We start from the raw sequence: 12976 nt of genomic DNA on the forward strand, positions 1-12976 counted from the left end.
CTATCAAACCCCTCATAATAATGAACACCTCAATTAAATCTCCCCTTAAGCTTCTCTGCTCTAAGGAGAACAATCACAGTTTCTCTAGTATCTCCACATGACTGAATTCCCTCACCACCAAATTAAACCATTGCAAAAAGCGACTTTAAAAAACCCCATCATTGATATCATTAAAATGTGAGTCTTGAAGGTAGAATGTAGCCTCTACAATCAGTCTAAACACACTGGCTCGGATTTTGCGGTGGAAATAATAGTGACGCCATCAGTGCTCACTATTATTAAAGTGTAAATCGGACAGCAACTTCCGACGAGTGCACATGCGCAGTTAAACATGGAAATCAAAAAGTTACAGTCCGAGTTGACCTGCTCCTCCAGAAGCTTCACTATAATGGTATTTCACCGAGATACTCAGTATTTGAACACGTGGCAGGGCGTGAAGTTAGGGTACTTGCCTGATAGATACCCACTAAATACGCCGCACACAGTTAGGGCTTGTCCATTCCAGTGTAAGTGAATGTCTAATGGTGCAACAAGCCTAAATTCTCTAAAGTTTAGAAGAATGAGAGGTGATCTCATTGAAACATACAAAATTCTTACAGGTCTTGACAGGGTGGATGCAGGGAGGGTGTTTCCTCTGGCTGGGGAGTCTAGAACCAGGGGTCAGTCTCAGAATAAGAGGTCGGCCATTTAGAACTGAGATGAGAAATTTCTTCCCTCAGAGGCTGGTGAATATTTGGAATTCGCTACCTCAGAGGGCTGTGGATTTTCAGTCGTTGAGTACATTCAAGGCTGAGATAGATAGATTTTTGATCATTAAGGGAATCAAGGGATATGGGGATAGTGCTGGCAAGTGGAGTTGAGGTAGAAGATCAGTCATGATCTTATTGAATGGCGGAGCAGGCTCGAGGGGCAAATAGGCCTAATCCTGCTCCTATTTTTTAATGTTCTAATTATGCCTTAATTGCTGGCAAGCAACTTCTCTGGCACTGAAAATTAACTTTTACAAGAGTGGAGACTCATTCCTTCAGATTTTAGTTATTGTTGGAGATTTAAAAGCATTAACACATTCAAATAATGTTTTTATAACTTTTTCTTTGTCTCTTTTATCTCTCTTAATCCCATCTTTCTGTCCCATGCTTTATTTTGCTTTCTGTATATGATTTGACATTGAATTAGATATTCTAACTGACACTTCCTGGTTCAGACTCTGCGTGGCTCAGTATGGATTCTTCAATCTGATTGATTAAGAAGACACACAGTTGCTTGTTCTGTCTGCACAGGTCCCAGATCTCCTGTAGAGAGCGCCATGCTGAAATGGTTTTCTAATCACCGCAAGTTCCAGTGCAAAACTGCATAGAAAGTCTGTGGGCAAATGTAACAGCGAGTGTCGTTTGTTTGCCGCTGTCCACAGAACCCGGGCCATTGGTTCAGAAATTCTAGACACTGAAACTGGAGTTGATCTCCTTAGAGCAGAGAGGGTTAAGAGGAGATTTGATAGAGGTGTTCAAAATCATTAAGAGATTTGATAGAGTAAATAAGGAGAAACGGTTTCTAGTTGCATAGGGGTTGGCAACCAGAGGGCACAGATTTAAGGAGATTGGTAAAAGAACAGGGGTGACATGAGGAATGAAACATTCACACAGCGAGTTGGAATGTACTGCCTGAAAGAGTGGTGGAAGCAGATTCAATAATAACATACAAAAGGGAATTGGATAAATACCTGAAGGGGAAACATTTGCAGGGCTACGGGGAAAGACATAAGAAATAGCAGGAATAGGCCATTCAATAAGATCATGGCTGATCCTGGCCTCAACTCCACTTCCCTGCCTGCTCCCCATAACCCTTGACTCCATTATCATTCAAAAATCTGTCTATCTCCACCATAAATATATTCAAGGATCCAGCCTCGTCAGCTTCCTGGGGTAGAGAATTCCAAAGATTCATGTTCCACTGAGAGAAGAAATTCCTCATTCCTGTCTTAAATGGGCGATCCCTTATTCTAAAACTATGCCCCCTAGTTCGAGATTCCCTCATGAGAGGAAACATCCTCTCTGCATCTACCCTGTCAAGACCCCTCATAATCTTATATGTTTCAATAAGATCACATCTCATTCTTCTAAACTCCAATGAGTATAGGCCCAACCTGCTTAACTTTTCTTCAGATGACAATCCCTTCATCTCACGAATCTACCTTGTCAACCTTCTCTGAACTGCCTCCAATGCAAATGTATCTTTCCTCAAATAAGAAGACCAATACTGTAACGCCCTGTACAATTGGAGCAGGACTTCCCTATTATATTCCCACTTGTAATAAAGGCCAACATTCCATTGTCTTCCTGATTACTTGCTGTACCTGCATGCGAACATTTTATAGTTCATGTACAAGAACCCCCATATCCCTCTGTACTACAGCATTTTGTAATCTCTCCCCGTTTAAATAGTAATTTGTTTTTTTATTTTTCCTACCAAAGTGGATAACCTCACATTTTCCCACATTATACTTCATCTGCCAAATTTTTGCCCACACACTAAACCTATCTATATTCCTTTGTAACTTATTTGCGTACTCCTCACAACTTGCTTTCCCACCTATCTTTGTATCATCAGAAAATTTGGCTATGTTACACTTGGTCCATTCATCCAAGTCAGTAATATAAATTATAAATAGTTGAGGCCCCAGCACTGATCCCTGTGGCACTCCACTAGTTACAGTGTGCCAAACTGAAAATGACCCATTTATCCCGACCTACAGGGGTATCTGACGATTCGGAAAGATAGACAAGAAGGGAAAGGAGGTGGGGTAGCTCTGTTAATAAAGGATGATATCAGGGCAGTTGTGAGAGACGATATTGGCTCTTGTGAAAAAAATGTTGAATCATTGTGGGTGGAGATTAGAGATAGTAAGGGGAAAAAGTCACTGGTGGGCGTAGTTTATAGGCCACCAAATAATAACTTCATGGTGGGGTGGGCAATAATCAAGGGAATAATGGAGGCATGTGAAAAAGGAACGGCAGTAATCATGGGGGATTTTCACCTACATATCGATTGGTCAAATCAAATCACACGGGGTAGCCTGGAGGAGGAATTCATAGAATGCAAATGGGATTGTTTCTTACAACAGTATGTTACAGAACCTACAAGGGAGCAAGCTATCTTAGATCTGGTCCTGTGAAATGAGACAGGAATAATAAACGATCTCCGAGTAAAGATCCTCGCGGAATGAGTGATCACAGTATGGTTGAATTTGTAATACAGATTGAGGGTGAGGAAGTAGTGTCTCAAACGAGCGTACTATGCTTAAACAAAGGGGACTACAGTGGGATGAGGGCAGAGTTGGCTAAAGTAGACTGGAAATACAGACTAAATGGTGGCACAATTGAGGAACAGTGGAGGACTTTTAAGGAGCTCTTTCATAGTGCTCAACAAAAATATATTCCAGTGAAAAAGAAGGGCGGTAAGAGAAGGAATAACCAGCCGTGGATAACCAAGGAAATAAAGGAGAATATCAAATTAAAAACCAATGCGTATAAGGTGGTCAAGGTTAGTGGGAAACTAGAAGATTGGGAAAATTTTAAACGACAGCAAAGAATGACTAAGAAAGCAATAAAGAAAAGAAAGATAGATTATGAAGGTAAACTTGCGCAAAAGATAAAAACAGATAGTAAAAGGTTTTACAGATATATAAAACGGACAAGAGTGACTAAAGTAAATGTTGGTCCCTTAGAAGATGAGAAGGGGGATTTAATAATGGGAAATGTGGAAATGGCTGAGACCTTAAACAATTATTTTGCTTCGGTCTTCACAGTGGAAAACACAGAAACCATGCCAGAAATTGCTGGTCACAGGAATGTGGGAAGGGAGGACCTTGAGACAATCACGATCACTAGGGGGGTAGTGCTGGACAGGCTAATGGGACTCAAGGTAGACAAGTCCCCATGTCCTGATGAAATGCATCCCAGGGTATTAAAAGAGATGGCGGAAGTTATAGCAGATGCATTCGTTATAATCTACCAAAATTCTCTGGACTCTGGGGAGGTACCAGCGGATTGGAAAGCAGCTAATATAATGCCTCTGTTTAAAAAAGGGGGCAGACAAAAGGCAGGTAACTATAGGCCGGTTAGTTTTACATCTGTAGTGGGGAAAATGCTTGAAACTATCATTAAGGAAGAAATAGCGGGACATCTAGACAGGAATAGTGCAATCAAGCAGACGCAGCATGGATTCATGAAGGGGAAATCATGTTTAACTAATTTACTGGAATTCTTTGAGGATATAACGAGCATGGTGGATAGAGGTGTACCGATGGATGTGGTGTATTTAGATTTTCAAAAGGCATTCGATAAGGTGCTACACAAAAGGTTACTGCAGAAGATAAAGGTAGCGGAGTCAGTGGAAATGTATTAGCATGGATAGAGAATTGGCTGGCTAACAGAAAGCAGAGAGTCGGGATAAATGGGTCCTTTCGGGTTGGAAATCGGTGGTTAGTGGTGTGCCACAGGGATCGGTGCTGGGACCACAACTGTTTACAATATACATAGATGACCTGGAAGAGGGGACAGAGTGTAGTGTAACAAAATTTGCAGATGACACAAAGATTAGCGGGAAAGCGGGTTGTGTAGAGTACACAGCGAGGCTGCAAAGAGATTTAGATAGGTTAAGCGAATGGGCTAAGGTTTGGCAGATGGAATACAATGTCGGAAAATGTGAGGTCATCCACCTTGGCGAAAAAAACAGTAAAAGGGAATATTATTTGAATGGGGAGAAATTACAACATGCTGCGGTGCAGATGGACCTGGGGGTCCTTGTGCATGAAACTCTTTTTGGAGTTCACCTGCAAAACATAAAACATTAAACGGTGCCACCCGACCTGGGTGACACTCCTGACATTTACAAGGCCCTTTTTTTCCCCCCCTTTTTTTTTTGTGTTTTTCTTTTTTTTTTTTTTTCCTTTGGGCACTAAAATCACAATTTTTCCCCAGTGCCCCCTATAAAAGGGAAGGGGACACTAAAAGCACCGGCAATTAAAACAAATTAACTTTAAAACGTAAAATCAAATTAAAATTTGGTTGCCGGGCGTGATGATGCACTCCAGTCCCTCCGGTGCCCACCTCTCGCGGAAGGCCGCGAGCGTACCGGTGGACACCGCGTGCTCCATCTCCAAGGACACCCTGGACCGGATGTAAGAGCGGAAGAGAGGCAGGCAGTCAGGTTGAACGACCCCCTCGACCGCCCGCTGCCTGGACCGGCTGATGGCACCCTTGGCCGTGCCCAGGAGCAGTCCTACGAGGAGGCCTTCGGACCTACCCGCTCCCCTCCGCACAGGGTGCCCAAAGATCAGGAGAGTGGGACTGAAGTGCAGCCAGAATTTCAGGAGCAGCCCTCATGAATCCCAAAAAGTTACTTTGCAGGTGCAGCAGGTAATCAGGAAGGCGAATGGAATGTTGGCCTTCATTGCAAGAGGGATGAAGTACAAAAGCAGGAAGGTCCTGCTGCAACTGTATAGGGTATTAGTGAGGCCGCACCTGGAGTACTACGTGCAGTTTTGGTCACCTTACTTAAGGAAGGATATACTAGCTTTGGAGGGGGTACAGAGATGATTCACTAGGCTGATTCCGGAAATGAGGGGGTTACATTATAATGATAGATTGAGTAGACTGGATCTTTACTCGTTGGAGTTCAGAAGGATGAGGGATGATCTTATAGAAACATTTAAAATAATGAAAGGGATAGACAAGATAGAGGCAGAGAGGTTGTTTCCACTGGTCGGGGAGACTAGAACTAGGGGGAGCCAATTTAAAACCGAGTTGAGAAGGAATTTCTTCTGCCAGAGGGTTGTGAATCTGTGGAATTCTCTGCCCAAGGAAGAAGTTGAGGCTAGCTCATTGAATGTATTCAAATCACAGATAGATAGATTTTTAACCAATAAGGGAATTAAGGGTTATGGGGAGCGGGCGGGTAAGTAGAACTGAGTCCATGGCCAGATCAGCCATGATCTTGTTGAGTGGCGGAGCAGGCTCAAAGGGCTAGATGGCCTACTCCTGTTCCTAATTCTTATGTTCTTATTTATCAGGTCACTCAGGCTCCTCTTTTCTAGAGAAGAGTCCCAGCCTGTTCAGGCTTTCCTGGTAGGCATAGCCTCTCAGTCTTGGTATCATCCTTGTAAATCTTTTTTGAACCTTCTCCAGTGCCATATCCTTTTTGTAATAGAGACCAGAATTGCTCACAGAACTCCAAATGTAGTAAGAACTGTTTTAATCCATTCTAAGTAAGCAAAAGGAGCAGGCCCACCATTAAATTATTGACCTCACTGCTATAAATCAAATCCAGTAACTGGTATCATACCTACTTTTATATGTATTATTTTCACATTTACAGTAAATGGAAGTAATTGTCGAATAAACTTGGCGCTGCAGTTTTAAACATGAATTCTTGGGATATGGGTGCCACTGGCAAGACCAGCATTTATTGCCCATCTCTAGTTACCCTTGACAAGGTGGTGGTGAGCCACCTTCTTGAACTGTTGCAGTCCGTGTGATGAAGGCTCTCCCACAGTGCTGGTAGGGAAGGCGCTCCAGGGCTGTGATCCAGTGACAATGAAGGAACTGCGATATATGTCCACGTCAGGATGGTGTGTGACTTGGAGAACTTGGAGGTAATGGCTTTCCCATGCACCTGTTTCCCTTGTCCTTCTAGGTGGTAGAGGTGGCAGGTGTGTCTGAAAATGTTTGAGGTTCGAGGTAGAAGCACAAAGAGCTGAGAAAGGCATTAAAGAAGTAAGTAGTTGAATTTTGCTGTTCACAAAGGACTTTTTGTCTATTTATCAAGAGACCGAAATGCAGACTTGGGATAATGTGAATCGTCTTTTAGAAGTTCAGTCGCAAGGGTGTAGTGGTATTGATTTTTTTGGACAAATTTTATTTTTAATAAAGCAATGGTACCAGATCATGCAAGTGTCTCTCAATTGCAGTTGATTCGGAACTGGTTCATCGATTTCAAATCAAAATGCTTTTGTGACTCATAAACATAAATTATATCTGTGCAAGAGTTTCCGCAACATGTCCTGTTGCTGATTAAACAGCCACCCTGAACGTGAAACAAGAATCAAATGTTCAACTCAGGGTTTGATTCTGTGCACCTATATGCATTTGTATGAATAAAGGGGTTTCACACGGTAATGTAATTCTCTGTAGTTTTTTTTGCGTTTGTTAAATGCATGTCGCAAATCAAGTGCAGCTTCCTGGTCTATCGTTTCTGGGGGCACAGGGGATGCTGATTCAGAATGAGACCTGACGTCGAAGTTACACTGCAATTGTTGGTCACTGTGAAGCAGAAATCGATGCCAAGGCTTCCTTATAAACACCAGCTAAAGATTCGCCTTCATCACGCCGCTTTCTATTTAGGTAATTCTCCCAGCTGTAGTGATGAAAGATACAAATATTGGACAAAATGGAACTGCAGGACACTTTCGGTTGGAGCGGTGTTCAAAGGTGGTTAATTCAGCCTGGGCTGTCGCAATGAAAGTTCAACAACAACTTGTATTATTTATATAGCGCCTTTAACGTAGTGAAATGTCCCAAGGCGCTTCACAGGAGCTGAGATAAAAAATTTGACACCCAGCCGCATAAGTAGAAATTAGCGCGGGTGACCAAAGGCTTGGTCAGAAAGGTAAATTTTAAGGAGCTTCTTGAAGGAGGAAAGAAAGGTAGAGGCGGAGAGGTTTACGGAGGGAATTCCAGAGCTTGGGACCCAGGCAGCTGAAGGCACAGCCACCAATGGTTGAGCGATTATAATCAGGGGGCAGAATTTTAGAGGAGCGCAGATATCTGGGGGCTGGAGGAGATTACAGAGATCGGGAGGGGATTTCAAACCGAGAACGTCCCGGAATATCTGCTTTAGTCATTAAGGCCTGGAGTTTCCAGGCTCGGATGCACTGTTTTTTTTCAGCGTAATGCGCCCAAAATCAGCCAATCCAGTGCAAAAGATCGGGGAATTTTAAGTGCAAAATACGCCTGGCACACATCGAGTTTCCACGCTCTTCTGCACCAGTTTAAAAAACATCGTGCTTGATGCTAGCCCCGCCCCCGCAGATCGAATTAATCACCCTGGAGAGTTTCCGCTAATTGCGGCTGTTTGCTGCCCTTTGAGGAGGCTCTTTAAAGTAAGCTGAATCTTTTGGGCGCAGGGGCACTGGAAGGCACGTTTTAAAAGCTTTCAAAGATAATTTACCAAGAAACTGACTACAGTACCCCGATATAATTAGCAAATGGTTCTGTATAGTTTTGTAGTCATTCTCAGTAATGTAAAATTGGGTTACTCATAGGTGGTGGATTGACAGTGATTGAAAATACTTATTTTTTGTGATTAAAGCCGTTTCCAGCTGTATTAATCAAACTGCACTGAGGTACCACTCCTAAATATATCAAGGAATAAATCTGATGCAAAATGTTTTTAAATTACCTTCTAAAATGCTGCCTGATTTCGCTGGTTCATGACAGATTTTTGCATTCAGCGATATGCAAAGGAGTTTGAGCTGAAACTTGAGGTGGAAAAAAAGAATGTCTCAAAACTAATTTCGATCGCAGTTTGCGGCCGAAGTGGAAACTCTACCCCTTTATACTGAAATCTTTGTATGTTTTCGCGTTTGAAGTGACATTTCTCCAATAGAGTTCCTTTAGTGCCGGTTCCATGGTGAAATGATCAGCACTCTGGACTCTGAATCCAGCGATCGGAGTTCAAATCACGGTGGAACGTGAATTCCATTTATACTTGAAAGGGGTCGGATAGGAACTTTCCAAATATTTTTCACCCTTATTGGCCATTTCTTTCCTCTCCCAGGAGATTACTTGGCTGTGTGGGGGGTTGGTGGAAGTTTTTTTTTCTCTTTATTCGTTCACAAGATGTGGGCGTCGCTGGCATGCCGGCATTTATTGCCCATCCCTAATTGCCCTTGAGAAGGTGGTGATGAATTGCCTTCTTGAACCGCTGCAGTCCGTGTGGTGAAGGTGCTCCCTACAGTGCTGACTTTGTTGTGACGGTTTGGTACAACTGAATGGCTCACTGGGCCATTTCAGAGGGGAGTTAAGAGTCAACCACACTGATGTGGGCCTGGAGTCACATATAGGCCAGATCTGGGAAAGGACGGCAGATTTCCCTCTCTAAAGAACATTACTGAACCAGTTAGGTTGTTCCGACAATCTGGTAGTTGCATGGTCACCATTACTGAAATTAGCTTTATTTTAAAATTAGATTCAAGATTTATTTAATTAACTGAATTTAAATTCCCCAGCTGACATGGTGAGATTTGAACTCTGGATTACTAGTCCAGTAACACAACCACTATGCTAGCGTACCTATGATGGTAAGAAGTGTCCAGTCAGGATGCTCCAACCATATTGGATCAACTCGCCCTCATGTTGATATACTCAACTGTGGCTCAATGGGTAGCACAGTTGCCTCAGTCAGAGGGTTCAAATCCCACTCCAGGGACTTGAGCACAAAAACAATCTAAGCTGACACTCCCAGTGTAGTGCTGAGGGAGAGCTGCACTGTTGGAGGTGCCGTCTTTCGGATGAGACGTTAAACCGAGGTACCCTTTGCACTCTCAGGTGGGTGTAAAAGATCCCATGGCACTATTTCAAAGAAGAGCAGGGAGTTATCCCCAGTGTTCTGGCCAACATTCAACCCTCAATTAACATAACATAAAAACAGATTATCTGGCCGTTATTACATTGCTGTTTGTGGGAGCTTACCATGCGCAAGTTGGCTGCTGTGTTTCCTATATTACGACAGTGACTACACTCCAAATGTACTTCATTGGCTGCAAGGTTCTTTTTGAGACGTCCGGTGGTCATGAAAGGCGTTATATAAATGCAAGTCTTTCTTTCCATTCTGGGGTCACGGGCTGGCGAAGAAATTCTGCTGAACACACACTTCCGCAGGGTTGCTCGAGCAGCGCGTCCGAGATAGCAGAACAATCAGCAGGACAGCGTCGTGAGTAACGGGACAAAAAATATACGCAAGAAAAGGTACAAACTAAATCTAGAAAAGAGGCATAAATCTGAGCGAATCTTTAATGAGAAATTAGCAGAGGGACTACCGCTAAAAACGAAAAAAAAATGCTCGTGAGGCCCGTGTTCATGACGAGGACAGAGTACTTTCCTTTCTGTAGCACCTCAGGAATGCTGTCCGATCATCTCAAAGTCCTTCAGTGCAGTGACTGGGGCTCGGTAGGCGAAAGGAGCAGCAAAACACTCACAGGGCACAAGTGACCAGACCAAGTGCTCCCCTGTAGGCAAGGGACCTCGGCCGCGGCTGATTTCTCGCTTGCAAGCGAGAAAATAAGACAACACGCGAAAGCCTTTCAAATCTGGTCGCGGGCCATCAATAGTTTTATACATTTCGAACAGAGAGGAGGAGAAATTTCCTCTCTCAGAAGGTCGTAAAATTGTGGAATTCTCTACCCCAGAGAGCTGTGGAGGCTGGGCCATTGAATATATTTAAGGTGGAGATAGACAGATTTTTGAACGATAAGGGAGTAAAGGGTTATGGGGAGCGGGTGGGGAAGTGGAGTTGAGTCCAGGATCAGATCAGCCATGATTTTATTGAGTGGTGGAGCAGACTCGAGGGGGTTGAATGGCCTACTTCTGCTCCTATTTCTTCTGTTAATAGGAAGCAGGAAACATTGTCAAGTGCTGGAGGAAGACTGGGGATGGAGAGACTTCAAAAAAAAAAGCAACTGACGCGGCAGGGCTAAAAAAAAATAGGGTTCGAGGACAGTCTGTCACCGGCAGCTACTGCGCTCGCAAAGCTCCCCCTCCTCTGCCACTCGAACGCTCGGGAGTTTATTCCGGCACCACCTCGCTCAGCCATTTCATGTAAGGTGGGTTTCCCTGGTCGATCGGTAGGCTGATAACCTCCGCCACTTCGTACGGGTGAACTGACCTAAAGAGTGGTGGAAGAAGGGAGAGAAATATCACTTGACACTTCACCGCTAAAAGTAAACAGCTCCAAGGCCCGTGGACCCACTTTCTGGACACGAGGCGTAGGAACAGGAGGAGGCCATTCAGCCCCTCGAGCCTGTCCCGCCACTCGATCCAATCACGGCTGATCTGTATCTCAGCTCTATTCACCAACCTTGGTCCCGTGAACATTAATATCCTCGCCCAAATAAAATCCATCACTCACAGTTTTTAAATTTTTCATTAGCCTCCCAGACAACAGCTTTTTAGGAGAGTTTCAAATTTCCCCTACCCCTTGTGTGAAGAAGTGACATCACCCCTGAATGGCATAGCTCTGATTTTCAGGTGATGCCTCCTTGTCCTGAACTCCCCCCACCAGAGGAAATAGTTTCACTGAAGCATAGAATGGTTACAACATGGAAGAAGCCCATTCGGCCTGTCGAACCCGTGCCGACTGTCAGCTGGTCCCATACCCACCCTGCCCTTTCCCTGTAGCTCTGTAAAATGTTTTCCTTCAGATACTTATCCAACTCCCTTTTGAAAGATAAAATTCAGTCTGCCTCCACCACCCTTTCCAGCAGTGCTTTCCAGATCTGAACCGCACGCTGCGTAAAAAGGTTTTATCTCGCGTCGCCTTTGGTTCTTTTGCCAATCACCTTAAATCTGTGTCCTCTGGTTCTCGACCCTTCTGCCAATGGGAACAGTTTCTCTCTATCTACTCTGTCCAGGCCCCTCATGATTTTGAACATCTCGATCAAATAGAATCATAGAAATTTATAGCGCGGAAGAAGGCCATTTCAGCCCATCGTGTCTGTGCCGGCTGACAAAGAGTTATCCAGCCTAATCCTATTTTCCAGCTCTTGGTCCGTAACCCTGCAGATTACAGCACTTCAAGTGCACATCCAAGTACTTTTTAAATGTGGTGAGGGTTTCTGCCTCTACCACCCTTTCAGGCAGTAAGGTCCAAACCCCCACCACCCTCTGCTTGAAGAATTTTCCCCTCAAATCCAGGCTAAACCTCCTACCAATTACTTTAAATCTATGCCCCCTGGCTGTTAATCCCCCTGCTAAGGGAAACAAATTCTTCCTATCCACTCTATCCAGGCCCCTCATAATTTTATACACCTCAATAAGGTCTCCCCTCAGCCTCCTCTGTTCTAAAGAAAACAAACCCAGCCTATCCAATCTTTCCTCATAGCTAAAATTCTCCAGTCTAGACAACATCCTTGTAAATCTCCTCTGTACGCTCTCTAGTGCAATCATATCTTTCCTGTAATGTGACCAGAACTACACGCAGTACTCTAGCTGTGGCCTAACTAGTGTTTTATACAGTTCAAGCATAACCCCCCTGCTCTTGTATTCTATGCCTTGACTAATAAAGACAAGTATTCTGTATGCCTTCTTAACCACCTTATCTACCTGGCATGCTGCCTTCAGGGATCTGTGGACATGCACTCCAAGGTCCCTTTGTTCATCTACACTTCTCAGTGTCCCACCATTTAATGTGTATTCGCTTTTGCTCTGTTAGCCCTCCCCAAATGTATTACCTCACACTTCTCCAGATTGAATTATATTTGCACTGTTCTGCCCACCTAACCAGTTCATTGATATCTTCCTGCAGTCTGTAGCTTTCTTCTTCATTATCAACCACACAGTCGATTTTAGTATCATCTGAAAACTTCTTAATCATTGATATATACCACAAAAAGTAAGGGACCTAGTACTGAGCCCTGCGGAACCCCACTGGAAACAGCCTTCCAGTCACAAAAACACCCATCAACCATTGCCCTTTGCTTCCTGCCTGAGCCAATTTTGGATCCAACTTGCCACTTTGCCCTGAATCCCTTGGGCTTTTACTTTCATGACCAGTCTGCCATGTGGGACCTTATCAAAAGCTTTGCTAAAATCCATATACACTACATCAAACGCCCTCATCGACTCTCTTTGTTACTCCTCAAAAAATTCAATCAAGTTAGTCAGACATGACCTTCCATTGACAAATCCATGCTGACTGTTCT

General features: G+C 43.9%; 1 protein-coding gene across 6 annotated transcripts in view; it reads right to left on the bottom strand.

Annotated features, from left to right (window-relative positions):
* Positions 1–10052: 10052 nt before the first annotated feature.
* Positions 10053–12976, bottom strand: part of LOC139229827 (protein CutA homolog) — a 49923-nt gene continuing 46999 nt past the window's right edge. For 5 of the 6 annotated variants that reach the window (XM_070861421.1, XM_070861422.1, XM_070861420.1 and 2 more), the window contains one exon: positions 10053–10941. In XM_070861421.1, coding sequence (XP_070717522.1) covers positions 10750–10941 — 192 coding nt within the window. In that variant the 3' untranslated portion in view covers positions 10053–10749. The remainder of the gene's footprint in view (positions 10942–12976) is intronic. The other variant, XM_070861424.1, reaches the window with a different exon arrangement.

This window comes from Pristiophorus japonicus, chromosome 19, assembly GCF_044704955.1.
Source record: "Pristiophorus japonicus isolate sPriJap1 chromosome 19, sPriJap1.hap1, whole genome shotgun sequence".
Lineage (NCBI taxonomy): Eukaryota > Metazoa > Chordata > Chondrichthyes > Pristiophoridae > Pristiophorus > Pristiophorus japonicus.